General features: G+C 35.4%; 1 protein-coding gene and 1 long non-coding RNA gene across 2 annotated transcripts; both read left to right on the plus strand.

Moving 5' to 3' along the window:
• Positions 1–1,224: 1,224 nt before the first annotated feature.
• Positions 1,225–3,520, plus strand: LOC149776569 (uncharacterized). Its single transcript, XR_016416263.1, has 3 exons — positions 1,225–1,427; positions 2,577–2,749; positions 3,112–3,520. It is a non-coding gene; the product is annotated as an uncharacterized LOC149776569 (long non-coding RNA).
• A 1,778-nt stretch (positions 3,521–5,298) lies between these two features.
• LOC149776570 (uncharacterized) lies at positions 5,299–21,489 on the plus strand. The gene is made up of 7 exons (XM_089941316.1): positions 5,299–5,702; positions 10,354–10,422; positions 15,224–15,318; positions 16,617–16,718; positions 17,149–17,265; positions 20,380–20,664; positions 21,416–21,489. The coding sequence occupies exons 1-7, from the start codon at positions 5,626–5,628 to the stop codon at positions 21,487–21,489; spliced, it is 819 nt and encodes a 272-aa protein (XP_089797442.1). The 5' UTR covers positions 5,299–5,625.
• The last annotated feature ends 902 nt before the right edge of the window (positions 21,490–22,391 follow it).

Consider the following 22,391-nt stretch of genomic DNA (forward strand, 5'->3'; position numbering starts at 1 on the left):
TTCTAGGCCTCTTTTCTTTTGGGTTGCAAGCCTAAAGATTTGTTGGGTTCGTAATCCCTCCATAGGCATTGCACCTTTTGGCTGGTTTCCTTACTCATACAGAACTGATGATTTTAACCAAAGCTGAGAAATTGTCCTTTTTGTGTGCATATTGATTATGATGCATTAGTGTTATTTCGTGTCCATTACCCAGAATACTTTTATGTTTCAGGCTGGCTATGAGATCAAACACTTTTAGTTTCCCCTAGTTTAAAAAAAAATGAAAAAAGAAACGAAAGCAAAAATTTATTCAGGAGTAAGTATCTGGGGGTCTAGATGGTCTGGGCATGTGAAAGTGGTAGCAGGGCGCACATTAGCTACGTTAGCCCCTAAAAGTCTGACCCTCCCAACTGCTTCTCACACAGTGGCCCACTTATCAGAGTTCCTGGCTATTGCTGATGGAAGCCAAGTGGGGATTTGACTTTGTGTAATTGCTAAACTGACGTTAGTATTTCAATATGTGTAATAGTTTTTCACCTGCATTCATCGTGTCTTATGTAAATTTTATAAAGTCAATATTGTTACAGTACTTCTTGATATACACTTGTTTAATATGTTATTTAGTGTATAGATCTTTAAAATACTTATTTCATTCATTATTTCCTTTTGTTTATTTAGTATTACCCTGTTGACTTCTAAAGATTTCATACACTTGTTATTCGCCATTCGTATCTCCTTCCTTTTGTTTATCCTTCTTTTCTTTCTTGTGTATTGTTGAAAATGTCCCCTTAATCTATATACCTTTTAGTGTCTAATCTTGAAGCAATTTAGAGGTTCAATATCCACCCATCCCGGCCCTGGTATCCACCGATCCCGGCCTAGATATCCACCCATCCCGGCCCTGGTATGTTGCCTTGATGTGACCTTTAGCATTGTAGGCCGGTATCCACCCATCCCGGCCCTGGTATGTTGCTTTGATGTGACCTTTAGCATTGTAGTTTAGTTCCATTGTCTCTACATTATAAAGTCCTAATGCTATGATGTACGTACAAAAACAAAAACAAAACTCTCTCTTTCTTTTTCTCTCTCTCTTTCTCTCTCTCTCTCTCTCTCTCTCTCTCTCACACACACACACACACACACACACACACACATAAACACATTGAAGATTATTTCACATATTTTAATCCACGTTCATATATTCCACCATTGCTCAAAGAATGTTTTTTTCTTAAACAGGCCCAAGGCACGTGACTTTGAAAAAAATTGACCTGCATGACCGGGCCATATTTGTACCATTATTAGGAAAGAAATGTCAAAGAGTTCTTAGAGAAAGCGAATGGGGCCTATCAAGGGGTTGGTCTTTAGGGCCAGTTTGATGGATAGCATTGACAGAGAAATTAGAACTTGTCATTCGACAATGAAACGCCGAAGTTGTTGTTGGACAGGTAGGCCAATGTCTTCAAAGTGTTCTCCATTTTTGTATTATGATTTGTTGCTTGAAGGCACATTATTATTATTATTATTATTATTATTATCATTATTATTATTATTATTTTACAAGGTTTTGATGTGCTTCCAAAACTCTATATGATCGGATGATCGATATTTCACTCAGTAAATGCGTTGTGTTTGTGATGGAAAGGGGTATCTAACAGCGTGCTCATTTCATTTGTATTCATGTACAGCACCTAAGTGTGAACGGTTCTTAAATTATGTTGAAAACTTATATACATATACAGCTATTATCTGCCTCTCTCTCTCTCTCTTCTCTCTCTCTCTGTCACACACACACACGCCTTGTAGTAATGGGGCAAAACATTGCTTACACAAAAGGGTAATAACTTGTAAATGTGTAGAACAAATAATAAACTGTTCGTAGGGTTTGAAAGATGTGTGTGTGTGTGTGTGTGTGTGTGTGTGATTTGCAACGTAGCTTTAACAATGTTTTAGTCATATCTCTACGATGTCGGCAGAGTGGCAGTTTATAGTGATGTATGGGACTGGGACATCATACAGCAGACATGTAGCATGATGTCCCATCCAGTCACATTATCCTGACACCAGGCCGATCAGTCCTAAAATTAACCTCTTAATGCTGAGAGTCCAGCGAAACAGCTGTTAGTATCATTTTGTTAGTCTTTGGAATGACTCGGTGGAGTTTGAACCCGCAACCTCCTACATCTGAGGCGAATGCTTTAACCACTAGGCCACTGGAGCGGTATCAATCTGATTGTAAAATTGATTCTGTAAATATTTCACCTGTCATGCTTATGATAGACTGAATACTAAGATTTATTGTATATCTTTCAACTAAATTCATTGAAATGACAATTATGAAAGAGTCTCATATAATGATAGGAACTGACGTTTTAGTGTTATCAGAGTATAAAGGCTGGCAAGTTGCCATTGTTATGTTATTAGTTATTGTTTTTAGCTGCTGTCAAGGTAGTTCTATTTATGCGAAAAATGTCAAATTTGTTATCTTGCTGAAATAAAGTAAACCCGTTTTAAGTGTTGACTTGCCTAATAAAGAACGGAGAAATAGACTTAAATTATACATGACATAAAATGAATATTTATTACATTTTTTTAAGTTATAAAGCTACAGACAATGTAGCAACAGATGTACCCAAGCATGCAAAACAAATGACCACTACATCAACATGCTCCACATCAACTCCTGGGCCATTCCTTTTGCAATACACGTAGATAAAGGCACCTTTTTTGGTTTGCATTCAAGACGGCCACTAGCTTTGACCAATGTTTGGTGAGATTTCAGTCCTTGTATCCTGAACAGATTAATGTAAACATTTTCAACTGTATAATGATGTAATATTATTTTTATGAAACATAATTTACATTTCGTAATACTTCTGATTTCTGTTAATATGTATTTAATTCATGTTTATACATCACCCAATCTTGTATGTATGCAGCCTATGAGAAGTTATCTACTTGAAATGTCAGAGTAATGTGAAATATTTGAAGGAAGATTGCTCTAATATTGAATGAAAAGACATTATGGGTTAGCACGAGGATTTTGATCGAATATCAAATAAAAAGTCTTTATGGGTTAGCATGATGATATTGGTCACACAAGTTAAGAAAATAAAATTCTCTTTTAAACAGGTATCATCGATGCTATAACAAGAAAACTGGCAGACGGTCCATCTTTCATTGTAAGGAGAAGAACACATCCCCACATCAGAGAACATATACAGAAAGGCCATTTCTCTCTACTTAGGGACAATGAGGATGATCCAGGAGAATTATTATAAACAAGAATTGACATAAACTTAAGTTGCGGTGAAGATTATTTGTTTTGCGTTAGCTACATACACTATGAAATTGGGTATGATATCGCAGGTTATACTCTACATAATATTCTTTAAATAACAGCAGCTGAAAACAAATTATAACTTAGTACCTGGAATAACTGAAAACTTCCTATATCTATTATTTCTGACCTTGTTGCCCACATTGTTCATAAGACATAATTTTAGTTAAATGAATGAAAGCGTTATTGTATGATGCAATAAAGAGGTAATAGTATGTACATTGACAGCAAAACAAAGAAATGTCACTTGTTTTCATTTAAATACAATTCTTAAACACAGGGAAGTGTCAATATTCATGCGAACTTATAGGGGAAGAAGCCAGTGTACTGTCCAAAAGCATCAGGCAAAACTGGAGGGACTTACAGGTCTCTGTTTGGACCCTTGCCTACCATGCTGTCATAGAATGTACTGCCTATAGGAAACATGTCTATTGGGAGTCATCAGATTAACCATATCGACAAGGACTGTAATATCCCATCTATACATACTGGTTATGACAAGGACTGTAATATCCCATCTATACATACTGGCTATGACAAGGACTGTAATATCCCATCTATACATACTGGCTATGACAAGGACTGTAATATCCCATCTATACATACTGGCTATGACAAGGACTGTAATATCCCATCTATACATACTGGCTATGACAAGGACTGTAATATCCCATCTATACATACTGGCTATGACAAGGACTGTAATATCCCATCTATACATACCGGCTGTGACAAGGACTGTAATATCCCATCTATACATAGTGGCTGTGACAAGGACTGTAATATCCCATCTATGCATACTGGCTATGACAAGGACTGTAATATCCCATCTATACATACTGGCTATGACAAGGACTGTAATAACCCATCTATACATACTGGCTATGACAAGGACTGTAATATCCCATCTATACATACTGGCTATGACAAGGACTTAATATCCCATCTATACATACTGGCTGTGACAAGGACTGTAATATCCCATCTATACATACCGGCTGTGACAAGGACTGTAATATCCCATCTATACATAGTGGCTGTGACAAGGACTGTAATATCCCATCTATGCATACTGGCTATGACAAGGACTGTAATATCCCATCTATACATAGTGGCTGTGACAAGGACTGTAATATCCCATCTATACATACTGGCTATGACAAGGACTGTAATATCCCATCTATACATACTGGCTATGACAAGGACTGTAATATCCCATCTATACATACTGGTAATGACAAGGACTGTAATATCCCATCTATACATACTGGCTATGACAAGGACAGCCCTATCCAGGATTAGAACTTGAAAATCCTCAAAAATGTTTCCGATTTAATATAATGTATCCCTAAAAGAGTGAAAAAGATATAAATATAAACAATAAAAGAAATATGCACTTATTTAAATTTGATTCATGCTAAGTAACACGATTGCAGTTTCAAATAAATGTGGATCAATATGGGATAAAAATTGCAAATGGATCTTATGCTGACATGAACACGGAGAGTTCTATCACAACTGGAATTGATAATAAATACAGTTTATGTTAAGAAGGGCTGCTCCAAGTACTGTTGTGTATGCCCATAGTATGCACTAATTTTAATGTGGAACAGCCAGTGAAAACCACGGAAGCTATTGGCAGCTTTCTAACGCACCCACATTGCCGAGCATGAGACTCGAACAATTACTGACAGAGACGAATGGCAGTGATCGGTAAAGGCGAGAGCTTTAGACCACTCGGCCACTTGATATATATATATATATATATATATATATATATATATATATATATATATATACCAGAAAATTTCCGTTCGTCATTGTTCGCACAGAGAGCCTACTCATTATGTTTGGGTGCATGCAGCATATACTTATTTAACTAATCCTATAAGTTAGTGTTCGTACAAATATATTCTGCGCGTGCGCATAGGCATTGCTAGCCCACCGCTCCGAGTAAGTAATTTACTGTTTCATTAGTTTAGTATAAAAGAACGGGCATTGAAATATCGTATTTTAACATACAGCATTCAAAATTGTCAACAAGATGCATAGTCAATGTTTGATATCTTCAATTGGCTTTTAACACCGATTTTTAATGTCAGCGTGTCATGAATTCTATTTGATATTATCCTAAAGTACAAAACTTTCCCTTGGTTACCTCTTCCTCTTTAAAAGACAACATTAGCTGTTACCAAATATAGGCATTGTGACGTTTTCTATGTAAGACTGACTAGTAACATCCATCGTGGATCCACACTAAGATTCAGGTCTAACTAGGTATCTGCAGAGACAACGTCGTTAGTATCATGGACTGGAAGATCACAGTTTTCTTGATTCTACTTTCTTTCTTGATCTTCGTAACCAATAGTGATGCACAGAGCTCGTAAGTGAATATTTTCGCATTTTTCACAGTTTTATTCCACTTAATTTTTTCAAACGTCATATTTTTTGTATATGCCCATGACGTCTAGATAACTGATATAGAGATCTAGTCTTCATTGTTTTCTTTATTAGAATTTAGAACGTTGAGGTAACTAGTAAATCTATCAACCTTTGTTTACGAAACAATAAATCTGTGGGTAAAATGTTGAAAGTTTCTCCTCAGTAACTAGATTGCTTTCAACCAAATCTTTGCATGAAGAACAACATGTTTCAGACGTAGAATGTTATGCATAAATACATAAAGTAAGATCTTCACGGAATATATGTGACATATTCATTTAAGAACTGAATGTTGTACAATCTTAGATCGCTCTAGTTGTCTACCGTTTTATTTTCTCTCTATAACTCTTTGATCTCTGTCCTCGTCTTTATGTCTTTGTTCATTATATCCCTCCGTGATAAGCAGTTTTGTTAACCAGTTTTCAACTGTCATCATAAGACTGTAATTTCTTTTTTACTTTCTTGTGGCAAAGTTGGGCAATTCATGTCGATCAAAATGACGAGAAAATATTGTACTTTCCCGGATATAAGAGTTCTTTGTACCTCCATAAGTCGGAAAAATAATGCGCAGAGAAATATCATATACTCAGATGATCCAGTCAATAGCATAATGAAAACGAAGTTCATCGAGTGACTCTTTATTTCGAGCATGCTTCATTACAAAAATGAAAAATGTAAAAATAAAAAACGAAAACAAAAGATATGAGTCTGTATTCCTCTGCTTTCAGAGGACACCAAATTTTGTCAACATATCATAAAACATTTAATATGGGAATATCAGTGATAACAGTTCCCAGTTTCAAACCCATTTTAAGTGATACAAACCTAGGTTCATTTGTCTCTGGTCTGAAAATATTAATTTAACACAAATTACTTTAACGTGGCTTGCCCTTGAACTATGGAAATTAGAGTTCAGAATACGGGCTTTATTATTTTTATGAAAGTGCACTTAAAAAATTATATAATATCAAAACTCCAAACAAGCATATACTCTTTATACAATTTACCTTTGGATTTCGGGTCGTGAAAATAGATATCCAGAACTAGCAATTTTTTTTAATGAAATGCACATCGGAAGTAAGGATTAACCTGGTGGTCCCAAACACAACTCAACCCTCATAATTTAGACATCATTATGTAGGTTTCTACACATCTCTAAGGACATTCACTAGAAATAAAAAAATAAATTGCCCAGCAAGCTGAATAATAGGTTTTGACAACTGGTGCTTGTGTAGATCTTTACCAGGATTTGTAATTGTTTAAATCTGCAACATCTAGTTCTGTCATTGGAGTAATACATTATTTAAATTGTGATGTGATAATTATGTGATAATTATGTGCTGTAATCCTTTGGAGCCAATACCCTCAACATAAAGGAAAGGTTTCACTTAACAATGCCAAGGTATTTTCATTTTTCATTTGTTTGTCAAATATATTTTAACATGTCAGTATGGATGTCGTCTATATAATAGTTGAAGTTATTGTTAAATCCGGTTAAACCCAATTGTACTTGTAACACTTTAATGACCGTTGTGTAATGGCCCTTTTCAAGTAAATATTGTTACGTTCTGTCTGTATTTACATCCCATGATTACATCCGCAATGCAGTTCATTTTCTGGTATCAAATTACGTCACGTATGCATTCCGTTACTACACAAATCAACATTATTGTACAGAAGCATCAAACACGTCAGTATTAACAAGGTGGTGCATATAATTATTAAAAATACGAATTCTGCATCTGCAACAAATTTATTTTATCTTGTCTATTTATTGTTTGAAAAATATAATCTTGCTAAATTTTGAAAATTCATACTTAGCCTGTACCTTAACGTACGAAATGTACAATCATTAATACAAGACTGAAAGGATTTCAGCTTACGGGAAATATTTTACTAATTAGGTAAATTTGGACACAATCACTCTGTAATTCAATCATCAACTCATTTATTTATGCATCTTTAATTTTAGGTGACATCATATATTATTATTTATTTATTTGAGTATTATTATTATTATTCCATTTTTTCTTCTTCTGTTTATCTCTATTGAATTTAATTAAAGATGCTATCTGGATGAAATCATCATAATGATCAGGAGTAATAATAATGCTGATGACGATGATGATGATTATGTTTTTCATATAGTCATGTTCGCTGAGCACGAGACTCGAACAAACGCGGACTGGGGTGATGTGCCGATGATCTGTAAAGGCGAGCGCCTTAGCCCACGTGGCCTGACAGGACTGCCAAGTCATAATTGCAAATTGGTGCCATTTTAGTATCAAATACTTGGAATAGATTTTTTGTAGACAGTTTGGCAAATAATAATAATAATAATAATAATCCTTTACACCAAATACGCTAAACAAAAAGGAAAGATATTACTTAACAATGTTAAAGTCTCTATTTTTTTCATTTGGTAGTGAAATATATTTCATCCACGTCAATATTGATTGAACGCCTAATACATACATCACAATTGTTAAACAGACATGTCGAATAAGTGCTATTACCTCCTCTAGAGATTTACATCCCTTGTTTTTACCTCCACTGCATTTAATGTTCGAGTATCAAATTATGAGATGTATGCATGCAGTTACTGCACAAATCAATTTTAGTATATAGAAACAAAATATCAAACACGTCAGCGTTTACAAAGTGGAGTACAGAATCACTAATAACAAGAAACTCCGCATCTGCAACAATCTCATTGTATCTTGTCTATTCATTTTTAAAAAAAATATATAATCTTGCTAAAATTTCAAACTTTATATTTAATCGATACCATAAGAAGTGTTTAATCCTTAATGTATCAAGAAAGCTAGCAACGGTTCCAGCTGAGGAGAAATATTTTACAAATTAGGTAAATTTGGACAAACTAATTCTTTAACTCAGTTATCCGCTCATGTATTTAAGCAGCATTAATTGTAAGTGAAATCATCAAATAAAATGTATTTGCTTATTTGCTTAATAATATTATTTAAATATTTTAGTGTTTATCTCTTTTTAATTTATATAAATATTTTAAGTGGATGAAGTAAGCATGACGATTAGGAGTGTGCTGGAAATGGAGATAATGGTCGATGTGTTTTTAGCTCCTATGTAATGTCATCACGTCCGCCATCCTGAAAATGTTTAGTGGAGACACAATAGAGCAGTGCGGGAGATCAGGATATCAGGCTAAACTTATCTAACCTTTGACAGTAAAGAGTTTGGAAAGGGAAATAATTTTCAAGGGGTGTATTCACGTACAGCATTCGAATCATAACTAGACCATATATTATAACACGTGCTATCTCTGTCACATCTGTAAACGACGAAACCAATTTAGAATTTTGAAGACGGTTTTATTCTAAGACAGACTGTAAGAGACCGTGGAATTGATAAGACGTATATTCCAAGCCTTCGTCGAGTTAGGATGTGTATTTATGCATTCATAAATTGCTAGCCTATTTCGTAGGTATTTATTGACTTGAGTAACTACAGAATTACTTCATTGCAACTTAATGATTCGTAAGCTTAGGAAAGAGCATAATCCAGTATCATTCGTTCGCTATTTCGTTATAGGAACCTATTCAACAAAATAATGAAGACATTAATTGCAAATTATAATAGAGGTTAAATAAAAATTAGAATGTTTGCTATTATTTCCTGATTTATCCATGAAAATTACTGGAAAAGATTTCTCTGTTATATTACAACATGTATCAAACAAAAGACATATTTCCTTTACTGTATGGTTCAAATGTACTTCAAAATAAAGACTTTAAAGTAACCCTTGCAGCGTACCTATCGAATGTTCGTTGTCTTCAGAAGGTTTTACTCCAAGATGTGTACAGGGACGTAGGGTCATTATGTTATAGAACATTATGTAGCCACTGCTTAAAGTATGTACCAAGAATACTGGTACACTAACTGCATAGCCTCGATTATCCCTTTTCGACATTATTCCTTTTACTCATTTTTCCTGTTCTTGTGTAATTACCTTCAACCATGCTCCATACTTTATTTCAGGTTTGGGGGATGAACGTATGGCCGAGTGGATGAGAGCGCTGATGCACGAAATCTAAGCTATATGCATCGTTGCTAGTGGCAATGGCTTGATACCTGCTTAGTCCGAATAAAACCACTTTAACTTGTCTGATAACAGTGTTGTCATTCTATATAAATTTATTTTATAAACGCATGTATCAAAGCATAAAATATGAGATCATAAGATAAGTTCTTCGTCTCGTTTTGGTACATAGGTGCCAGTTTTTAGCTATGATTTGGCTCATATACCTTACATTTCTGAATATAAATCAAGTAGGTCTGTGCAGTCATCTGATTAATGAATTCCACCTGATCAGCGAGTGATCTCTCGTGAACCCCATGTCCTTATATTTGATAAGGAACCATTTATTGTCCGGATGAGCGCATGGCCAAATAGACTACGAATATATTCTTGACTATTTTATAATATACAAATATGAAACTTTGTTTAATTTGTTTAGTTTATATCTTATATATATATTATAGTCTGTCTTATATAGTGAATGTTTTCATTGAGAAATGTTATTTGTAAAGTATTTAATATTGTACTATTTAAGAAATATTTGCACAAGACGCCGAATCGAGTATTGGACTGAAACATACTGCTCAGCCATGGTCTGGTGGTGGTAAGTAAACAAACAATCTTAGCTTTCATTATGAAATTGAACATGTCGAATAATAAATTTAATGTAGATATGTTTTAAATCAACAAATGCAGTAGTTTGATTGATCTAGAATGATCTGGAGTCGAGTCTCTCTTAAGCGGAATATACTGAGAAGGTATTTTTGTCATACATTAGGAAACAAATAATGTTCCAGATTTCATTGCTTATATCGTGGCGATCATTCAGGGCCACATAAAAATCTAATCTCAATGCTTTGGATAAGAGTAAAATGTTATTTAGCGATGTTTGAATATCACTTGCGATACTTTTGTTTCAATTACCCTTGATGAATTAAACTGAAAGCTTATTTATTGTATATATATATATATATATATATATATATATATATATATATATATATATATATATATATACTTTAGAACTTTGTTAATGCTTTCACAATTCATGTAAACTTTTAAATATTTATGTACTCTCGACTGCTACAATTGCCACCCGTCCCCGCACCGCGTAGGCCATATGCACCCTTCTGTATGTCATAATAGGCTACGTTTGGAGGCAACCCAAACCCTAACCCTAACCCTTGACTGCGACAGTCCTGACAGTTACCATTCCAATGCATGATACTAGTTCGCCACCAACTTCTGCTGAAGGATTGCTCAGAAGTGCCTAATCTGATGAAGCGTCTAGTCACTCCAAGCTTAGGTGGCTATGTTAAACAGACTGCGTCGCGTCACTCCAAGCTTAGGTGGCTATGTTAAATAGACTGCGTCTAGTCACTCCAAGCTTAGGTGGCTATGTTAAATAGACTGCGTCTAGTTACTCCAAGCTTAGGTGCTATGTTAAATAGACTGTATCGCACTGGTCTTCAGAGTTTGAAAGGTCACTATTGTGAGAAAAATATTGTATTTTTATGCTCGGAATTACAAAAGGACAAGTGTCAATCGAAAATCGCTCATCTTTGCTAACGTATTTGACATGTGTTGCCATATTAAGAGAAACTCCATAAATGAGCGTTACTTCCGTCTTCTTGTCGGGCTCAAATGATGGATGCGTGCGACATAACATTCTTCAGTTACGTGAACTCACACCAACGTGTTAATAGTCGACAACATAGTTAAACGCGGATCCAGGATAATTCGACCAGCATCTAGGAAGAGGGTTTTATTTCCAAAACAGAGATAATTCCCATAAGTTCACATCGTTGAGACAACTATAGGAATGTGACTAATAGAGCTATCAGCGTTCATGATAGCAATACGATTCCAGAGCTTGGCCAGAGAACTAAATTGTATATTTCAAACAATACATCTTTAAAGAAAACATACATGTAGATAGTAATTTCATTCTGATATCCTGCTTTTGGCCAAGCTTTGTGTGGAGATACCCAACAAATTATCTCTAAACAAAATCTCTTAGTCGTGATATATGTTGGTGGCTGCAGCGAGATAACTTTACAATTTCAGAGCTTAGAATGTCTCCAGAGATAAACGAATCAGCAATAGCCGTAACGCAAGTTCTTTCCCGCCAAAACAAACATATTGACGTCCGGTTACACATATTTACTTGCATTTATCAGGGCTGTATTTCTCAAACATCTCAGTTTACTCATTCATCCACAAACAGCTGAGATGCTTTAACTGTCTTAAGCATGACTACCACAAAGACGACTGGAAAAAAATTAATCTCTCGTAGGTGTCGAGACGAAGGCAATGATGAATCCTTATGTTAGGAGAAGTTCTCAGCAAAATGTCAATTTCTCATAATCGAAGGATTTCCACATACGTAAACTCGAGAATGATATCCAAAGCGTGAAACAGGATAATGGGATGGCTGTTGCCGAGTGCTGAAACGTTTAAAAACCAAGATTACAGACTTCACACCTACCAGACCGATCCGGTGGCCTAGTGGTTAGAGCGTCCGCCTCGGATGCGGGAGGTCGTGGGTTCGATCCCCGGTCGAGTCATACCAAAGACTTACAAAAATGGTACTAACAGCTGCCTCGCTTGGCGCTGAGCATTAAGAGGTTGGTGTTAGGACTGGTCGGCCCGGTGTCAGGATAATGTGACTGGGTGTGACATCATGCCACATGTCTGCGGCATGATGCCCCAGTGCTAGACATCACTAAAAAACTGCCACACTGCAGACATCGTAGCGATATGACTGAAAGATTGTTAAAGCTACGTTAAAAAATCCAAATCACACACACACACACACACGCACACACACACACACACACACACACCTACCAGACATATATCAACAACGACCCCAAAATCACTAGTTAGGCATTACATTAAAATAAACTATGTAACTGTGAGACAAACAAGAGATCCGGTGCAACAAGTGAAAAATGGGCTCGATCCGGCCCGCAAAAAGAAAGGCAAATTAATGGCTATAGTGGTAAAAGAAAGTGTGTATATCGATTTATATAGATGTAGCTCAGGGTAGCGTATTGCAAATCACGATGTTTAACATAACAATTAAATGTACCTTAATGCAGGAATTGACTGGTCATTTACGTAGAGGAAACTTGCATCTACCACAGATCCATAAATAGGCTTGCCATTGGACGTACGCTATATAGGTACTACGAAATAGTTTAGAAACGGTCAGAAGTAAACGGATTCGAATTGTTAAATCTGATTTTTTTCTTCTGGTGGTTACATAGAACTCAGGATCACCAGAAACTCTGTCTTGGCTATTCTCTTTTATATTAGACACCACATTATTAGTGTTCAGTTGCTAGGGCTCATTTTCATGTTCATTTAGATGCATTAGTGACAAATATTAACAACCTTTGTTTAATACGAGTTGTATCAGCTCCCTTATTAAGGAACTAACGGATCGTCTTGCACTGGTTAGACATGATTTTAATAATAAATTAACTTGACTATGGTTCGATTATGTACGAAATGTTGTCTGTATATGCTTGATCCAATACACAATCAGGACTTCACTTTGTGAGCGTGTATAACTTCCCGTAAGAAAGGTTTTTTATAGAGGCAGATGAAATATATCTTTATCTCAGAAGAACAAAACTGGTTCTTCAGAATGTTACCAAACTATGTTCCAATTTATCTAATCCCGCATATGGTGTAGTCTTTAGGACCAAATATTAAACACTGTATACATAGAACCAAAGTTTATCGCACCTTTGGTTACACAAAATCATCCATCTGTAGAATCAGAAACAATCGCACGAATATTCCAAAATCCTTTGTTCCCAAAACACTAACTTAGTTATCAAAAAGAGTCTTTAAACAATCATTTGGTTTTTCAAGTAAATTCAATGAAATAAGAACCCCAGATCGTGATTATGTTCATTTAAATCGACAGAGCTGGACACAAGATTGTAGATGCCACTGAAATACTCAATGGAACTATCTCGAGCCGGTTACCTGATCAAGTTTCTATTCTTTCACCACATAACAACGCCATATTCAAATTTTCAACGGCATCTAAGCATCACCATTTCAGATTCTCTTTTCAGCTTGAAAAATGTTCAAAACCTTAAATGAGTCCACCTGTTTAATCTTTCATAAGCAGGATTAGCTCAATCTTGAATGGTATTTTCTACTGTTAGCTGCATAGACAAATCAGTGCGAAAGATAACAAAAATGCAGATAAGGAATCCAAACCTGCCCTGCAGGAGCTCGTTTCGGTTTCGAAGATTCCTTACAGCTACATCGTGTTTTATGTACTTGGCAAAAAAAGTTCCATGAAATCTCCACACACAAACTTCGAAACCTCAAACTCATTATTTTGAGAATGTCATCCTTCATATGGAACAACCACAGAGATGAGTCTCATACATAACTCTTGAAAGTGAACCTGTACTAGACAGAAATCTTTGCACATCTTATTGAAAGCATCGGCTTCCATTCTGTGAAACAGAAGATATGCTACCGAATGCAGTCTTGGACATTTGGGTGGCATAGAATTTATATAATCAAGTTTGTACAGATCTTTTAAGAATATCATACTTGGACCTTTAGTTTCCAAAATTTGTTTTTGTTGTACTACATGTTTATGATTATTTGAAAACACTTCTCCGATATAGCAAATATTTTTCTTAATTGCAATTAATATCTTTACCTCTTATTTGGCAACGACTGCTATGTTAACTTATGATGAATTATCATGCATACATTTATGTCAAGTGTCTGTCGAGGAGAAAACTGACCATCGCAGCGAAATCTGTATGTTTTCATGTTGTCATGTTGATTTGTATTCTCATCAGTTAAAATTTTTCAGCAAATTTTAATGTGCCAACTGCTATTATGTTTAGCTTTGACATGAATGTCAGCAAATGTGAGTGATCTATTTATATATTTTATAATGAAATTTTCGTCTAACCTTTCAGAAAAATATCACATGAATTGATGACAGATTATATATAAAAGATTTATTGCAAGCATTGGTGCGTACTTAGTGTTAATTCCTTGATGTCGCTAAAAAGTATTGTTTCTCGAGTTTTACATCGATGTATTATGAGCTCCAAATTGTGATTAAGGAAAGGATAATACGCTATAAAATTAAATCGCTATATATTTTGTTTTCATATATATGACACCATGTCATTTCTTACAATTATGTCTACAGGTACTGTGACTCCAAACAGTGAATTCGCCTGAAGGTATTAGGATTCTAAACCGTGAATTCGCGACGAAAGTTTTCAAATTTATATCAACTTTCTTCCCTACTGGTACAAATTTAGAATTTTATCATTAGGTGTGAAAAAAAATGATAAGCATTCTAACAATATACATACTTCTTATGACTGTTTTCATTCTCTTTCAAGGTGCGCTCACCATTCCACTCGTCAGCATGCTAGAACTATAATAGATGACTATTGTTGTCCAGGGTGGGTGGATGGTAGCTCCCCATGTAGTGTTCGTAAGTATAACCGGCAATGAGATTTATAATTAATTTATGTTCTACTACCTCAATATTGTTTTGAAATATAAAGTCTCAGCTATGAAATGTAAACAGGACCGACAACGTCTCATACTTATTTAAGTTAGACGGAAGTTTTAATCAGTCTAAATAGTGTTAACATTGTTCAATCACCAGTGAGTGATGTTTCCTTGCATAGTCGTTTTATTCTGCCGACGTTAAAATTATTGAAAATCGTTAGTCATTTATGACATCTTTTTCTTTGCATTATTGAAATATTTACCTTTGTTAAGCGGTGGACCATTTCGAATTATGTAATTATCCCCTCAAGCAAATGTTTTTGGTCGATTGTAATAACAAAGTGTAACAAATATTTGCGAAAAGAAAAAAACAATTTATGCTATCTTTCCAGATTAAGCATTGTTTCTTTGGATCATTAAATTTGTAGTTTGTAGGAATTGTGAAATCTAGGAACATAGTTTTATTTAAACAACTCATTTCTTTAAGAGAGGCAAATGTCTATGAAAAAATTGGGTATAAGAAATAGTTTTAAACAACTCATTTCTTAAAGAGAGGCAAATGTCTATGAAAAAGTTGGGTATAAGAAATAGTTTTTTACAACTCATTTCTTAAAGAGAGGCAAATGTCTATGAAAAAATTGGGTATAAGAAATAGTTTTAAACAATTCATTTCTTTAAGAGAGGCAAATATCTATGAAAAAATTGTGTATAAGAAATATTTTTAAACAACTCATTTCTTTAAGAGAGGCAAATATCTATGAAAAAATTGAGTATAAGAAATAGGTTTAAACAACTCATTTCTTTAAGAGAGGCAAATATCTATGAAAAAATTGGGTATAAGATAATGGATAAGATATTTCTGACTTTGCAATTGGAATCGTTGTAAATGTTGTAGAAGGTTATATTCTTAAAAGCATATCCACATCTTCAAGTGGGTTTAGAGGGTTACATTCGGTTCTAGATCTTGCAGTCATTCTAACGTAAGTTGTCTGTGTTGATGGGGAAAATAAAAAAAGCGATACCGTAAATCTTCATAATATACAGTCTCCTCAGTTCCCCTCTTCAAAGCCTCTCAAACTCTTGTCAATAATTCTGTTCTCGGAGTACGGACCAGATCGTAAGACTGCTATTTACATTTTCAAACTACAGTACCTTTGAAGAAATGTATGCACTGCATTAAGCGGAAGAAAGAATTATGGGTCGTGTTTGAACGAAAGAGGAGACATCAATGCATTAATTTTGAAAAAGAAATAATGATCCAAATTTGGGTCTTTACAGCAATTTGTAACCCGTCATGTGGGAATCGTGGAACATGTATTGGGCCAGGTAGATGTAGATGCAATTACCCATATTCAGGAGAGTACACGGCCTGTGCAACACGTAAGTTGAAAGAATGGTTTGCGAAACCTTTGGTTCTGTGTAAATCATTGTGTGATGGATGTGAGCATGTTTATTGGATGAACTCTAAATTATGTCATTTCATTTTAATCCTATGACAGGTTTCCAGTTCGTAAAATATATACTTTGTAACCTCACTCGTCCATATAAAATGATCCAATCCGTTACCAATGAAAAGAGTGACCATTCTTATTACGTATTCTTGGGTCCCCTTTTTGTTTCCATATGCATATGCGTCTTATGTAATAAGACTTGGATGCATATAATTCCAATTCTTAACATTCTTTTTTAAATTTTGAAACTTTTTCTTGTTCGTTAAATTGAAATTTCGAGCGGTATTAGTGAACGACGTCTTGATTATTCACCTGCATAGATACTTTAAAAAATAATGTAATGAAGTTTCTGATTTCAGTAAAATGTTCACATTTGGTGCCATGTTATCCCGGGAAGTGCTTAGGTTCTGAGGCGTATGATTCATGTGCATGCGACACTGGATTCTCTGGGACTGGACAAGATGCTTGTTTAACAAGTCAGCTCTCTATCTGTTACTCTTTCTTTCTCTCTCTCCCCTCATTCTATCTCTTTATATATATATATATATATATATATATATATATATATATATATATATATATATATATATATATATATATATATATACTTGAAACAGGAATGGTAATTAGAAAGAACAAAGTCGTATTTAGAAACTGGATCCTTGATTTAGATAGAAGGATAAGTCATATCAGCTTAGAGTTAGGGTTATAATAAACACGTTTTGGATGAGAAAGACCGGCAGATCGTGATGGAGGGGAATTCGAACGGAGAAAGATAGTTTGTGAAAGCGTAAGGAAAAAAAAAATAGAGAAAAGAAGCAAAAATTTAATTGAATAAGACAAAACAGATTCAATTTAATTTTGCACCAGCTGGGAGGAGGATATATTTAGGAATAAGGAAATAGGAAATGAGGCACAAGCTGGCAATGAAGGCAATGGACGTTAAGCAAAAGTGTGACCAAACTTATGACACGGATAATATAAAAGGGTCTAGGTCGCCACATTCTCAGAGAAGATAGAGAACGCTTTTAAATACTGATCTGAAAAATATCTGTCAATAACGTTACAATGAATCGCTACATTACCAAAGGGAAAGCCCTAGATGAATAATCCCGTCATCTCTCGAGCTATGCAACAGATTGTGAAACTTTAGATAAGCTCTTCAGTTAATCATACAGAATTTTAGGAACAGGTTTTAAATTTAGAAAGCAGCTGAAGTGTCTGTATATATGTATGTATTGATTTATATGATTGGTAAGTAGGTCAAGGGATTATTTACAATGGTTACTGAAATAGAGTGGGAATAATACGCACGACTGCCTGTCTGATATATTTTTTAAAGATTTTATAGATGGCCTTGTGTTTATATGTGGATCCTTGACATAAGAGGCTATTTAGATGGTAAATGGCTAGACGGCTTGCTTATTTTGAAGATGCATTAGTGAGACTAAGCATGTTATATCTTAAGATAATAACGAGCTAAACACACGAGGAGGCATGAAGCTAGTTGCCAAAGTGATCCTGCTTATAGATGGGAGGATAGATTGATACGAAACAGGTGATAGTTACATCAATAAACTAAAGATATATAAAGGATGGAAATAAACATTTTATCGATTCCCTAAGACATCATATTAAAAAGTAGCTGTTGGAACTGTAAGCTTAAACCATGTCATATAGTGCACTAAAGTGAAGGAAAACATTAGATACGTGAATATTAGAGAATCCGCAAGTCAAAAGCGCCATACTTTCGGGTGGCAGGTGGTTTTTCTTTTAAAAAGCTAGACCAAGGATAACACTAACGGGCAAGTAGTTGCGGTTTGGGCGACTCCGAATGTGATGGAGTAGGTGTAAAATCGTAAGAAACAGGCTTTTTCGTAAATCCCCTTTTGGTGTCACTGAATGAGAGAGTCTAATAGAATATATGCTGAAGTTTGGACGGAGACAAGGAAATCCAGTCAAGGGGTTATATTATTTGTCTCCCCGAGATGTTTTGTGAGCAATGAGAGTCTCGAGCCAAGTGCTTTTGTATATACTGAGTATTAATGCGAATATATTAATGAGGGCAATGATATGAACTGTCGACCCTAAGTACACAAGTTCTACGCATCAGCAAATAGCAACATATAATCCTTTTGATATGATTACTGTATTTTCACATTTAATCGATGGATGTCATATGAAATTGACAATAAATAATTAAGATCTTTAATCCGATTAAGTTTAAACTTTAGTCAGTTATAATATAGTTAGAAGGTTCTAAGATAGGCATCTATACGATACACTGCTGTACATTATGCCTACTGGGTACAGTTCTAACAATGTGTGTCGTGTAGTGTCAGGAAATTTCAAATTCATGAATTTCTTGGACATATGGTAGGTGTTGCTATTATTAGTGCAATGAAGGCTACAGCAAATCATTTTGTGTAATATCATGTGGACTGATGAACGAACCACTCTGGCTGATAAGTGCATGAGTTTTCATATGCAATCGCATTATTAGAATTTGGTTATTTGTGGCCAGTGATGTCTGTTGCCTTTGTGTCTGGAGCTCTATCAAATAGCTCGACAGGTTATCAAAATGGAGAGACCTTAAGCATATATATGTTGTTGCTGTTGTTGAATTTTATAACAACTCCGTCAGGCACACTAGAGACATCAATGATTTCTTTTTAAAAATATTTCATTGAGCATGAACACCATGACTGAGACGACACGTCTGATATAACCAAACTGAGATAGGAGAAGTAAGGTTAGCAGAACAGGTAGATTTCTCTGTCGCATGGGTGAGAAAAGCGCCCTTTCGTTTTCATCATCGACCTTGATACTCCGTCATGCAATGGACATCATCACTGTACACATGCTTAAAAACAATTTGAGACTTGCTAATTGAGGCAAACGACTACGTCCAAATTCACACTAAACTATAAGCGGATTGACCGAGGACATGAACGAAGTTATATTTCTCAAATCCACTTGCCAACATGTTGCGCAAAGAATTCGACCAATAAAAGGATCCGCCCGGTCTTTATGATTAGCAACAGTTAAGACACGAGATGAAAAGCGTTGTAATGTTTGGGGAAGTTCTATAATTATATAACAGATAGATTACTGTATAGATAATCGACTGTTTCAGACAGCAGACATTTTGTCAGGGAGCTGCATTCCGAAATCTTAGGTCACATATGCTGAATGTGGTACGTGCATCAAGTATCAATAGTTACTTGGGGACTAGAATTGAAAACCAGATCGGACTTTCTCGACTGTCATTGGCATATAAGAAAGTACCATTTTGCACGATTTTGAAGATCACATAACAATTTCCGGGAGCTGTTTTAGACTTGGGAAGGGAGGGGCGATCACTAGATTCCATTTAGTTCACTTGTCAAAGAACAAAAACGCAAAAGAAAAACTATTCTCTTCCACTCGTAGTACCATCATTCATCACCACGTCAACACGAAGAACGTCGTTAATTAATAAGTGACGACTAATATTAACGAAGCACTAGAACTACCATTACTAACTGCAAGAATAGCAGTAATAATAATAATAATAATAATAATAATAATAACAATAATAATAATTACAGTGGCAAAGGACAAGGGAATGCCGGATATTGGTCTCAGCACAGTTACCTTGTCTCATATCAGACGTACGGACAACTCAACCAAATTTTCCTTTGCCATGGACGGAACCACAGACCTTAAGGACACATTCTGGATTAATCAAAAAGATTTCAACTATATTATGTTTGAATTCCACTCCCTGTACGAACCTCCATCGCTCTCATATAGACCTAACTATATCAGTGACTCTGGTTTCGGCATCGTTGGAGGTCAAATCTTTGTCAATATTTCCAAGATTCCAAGATCAGGTAAAATTAATTCAATCATTTTGGTTCTTCCATACCTTATACATATCTTTGCTATATACTCGAACTAAATAAATCTATTTGCCTTTCTTTGCAAACCCCAGCATGCTAAACCTTTAAATCTACACTTTACATAGATTTAGCCCCACAAAACCTGTGCTATGCGCCGTTTGAACTTATCAAATTATCAAAAGATGAAACAAATAGGACTTAGTGTATTTCCTCAGTTTTATATTAGCAGGTGCGAATATTTTGATTTAGAATACAGTTTCACTTATATATATTCTGACGTCTTATTCAGCTTTGAAGTTTATTATTTGTATTGTATTATGCTGTATAAACTGCCAGAGAAACATTAGAAAATGCACAGAGAGCTGTAGAAATTGAGTGAAACAAAGACTATCAATCACCCCTGTAGAAAGTGTCTGAAACTGCTTTCCTCATTAGCCTGGGTTCCTTTCTGACATTTTTCTAAATACAGTTGTTCCTAAATGAAACCTTACACACAATGCACTCACTGTGTAATAAATTTAAACTGGAAGAACGCTCCAACTTACCGGCGCGTGAGCAAGTTCTTCTTGCACGTATTGTGTTGTTGCAAAATTGACTGTATCAACATAGTTTGGGATAAATGCAACCGTCACGCCGCTGTGTCTGATTCCACCGTTGTCACTGAGCTGAACCAGGATCTTTACCACAAAGTCGCCTTTCTACTTATAATAGTATCTCGATTGTCTACTTTTGACTTTTTCAGTTTGGCAGTGTGATCTTCACAAATTACAAGGTTACCTGGGTCAACGCCAACAGCTATGTTTGCAAATCAGCTAATATCTACATCAGCACAGTGTTGTCGAACAGAATAACGGCCGTAAATGTTGATACATATGGTTGTATAATACTATCACACATACTTTAATGTGACATCAATATAAGTGTTTGCGGGATTGACGAGTGTTCCAGTACGCACAGCGCTTCACCGACAAAAAGACCGCGTATGGGGTCATCCAGCCGTGTTTGTACTGACATAGTCAAATAATAAAAACGGTAGATGACTCCGTCGTCCAAGTCTAAAGGATACATAATTAATAACCTAAAATGGCGGCGCACGTCCATACGAGTCAAACTAGAAACTATGTTGAGGTGTTACCGCACATCCAACCCAGTGAGTACCAGGGCCTGTTGATCAATCCAGATTGACGATGCTGGTTTCACGTTTGCGTGGCACTATTGATGCAAGTTCATCTCGCATAAAAAAAGCGAAAATGTTTAACGGAATTTGCCATCGCAGGAAAATCAAGATTGGTCAACGCCGTGATTTTCTGCGATTTTGTAATCAAAGACCATTGCCCGAGGGTAGTCGACGACTCGGGACTGGCAATAGAAAGCTTCTTCCGTTTTATGTGTAATTCCTGATGCAGTTCCGACAGCTCATAACGCTGCAGCCTTGAAATTTTGGAATCGCTGCAAGAAATGGAAATAGTCCACATTTCTTTGCATTTGTGCCACCTCTGACTTGGATAAATAAAAAAGTTACTAAGGTATTTTGTGTCAGGCCGCACTATTCTGTGTGAACTGTGTTTGGGTCAGCCACGCGACGACATTTCCAGTTTGCTACAAACAATTTCACTCTGACCCCACTATTGTATTTGTTTGCGTGTTTCATTTTTCAAGCTGACTTTAAGTAAGATCAAACTTCACTTCGTGATAGACATTATTATTCATATACGTAA

This window comes from Sinohyriopsis cumingii, chromosome 18, assembly GCF_028554795.1.
Source record: "Sinohyriopsis cumingii isolate HCF-2022 chromosome 18, ASM2855479v2, whole genome shotgun sequence".
Classification (NCBI taxonomy): Eukaryota; Metazoa; Mollusca; class Bivalvia; order Unionida; family Unionidae; genus Sinohyriopsis; species Sinohyriopsis cumingii.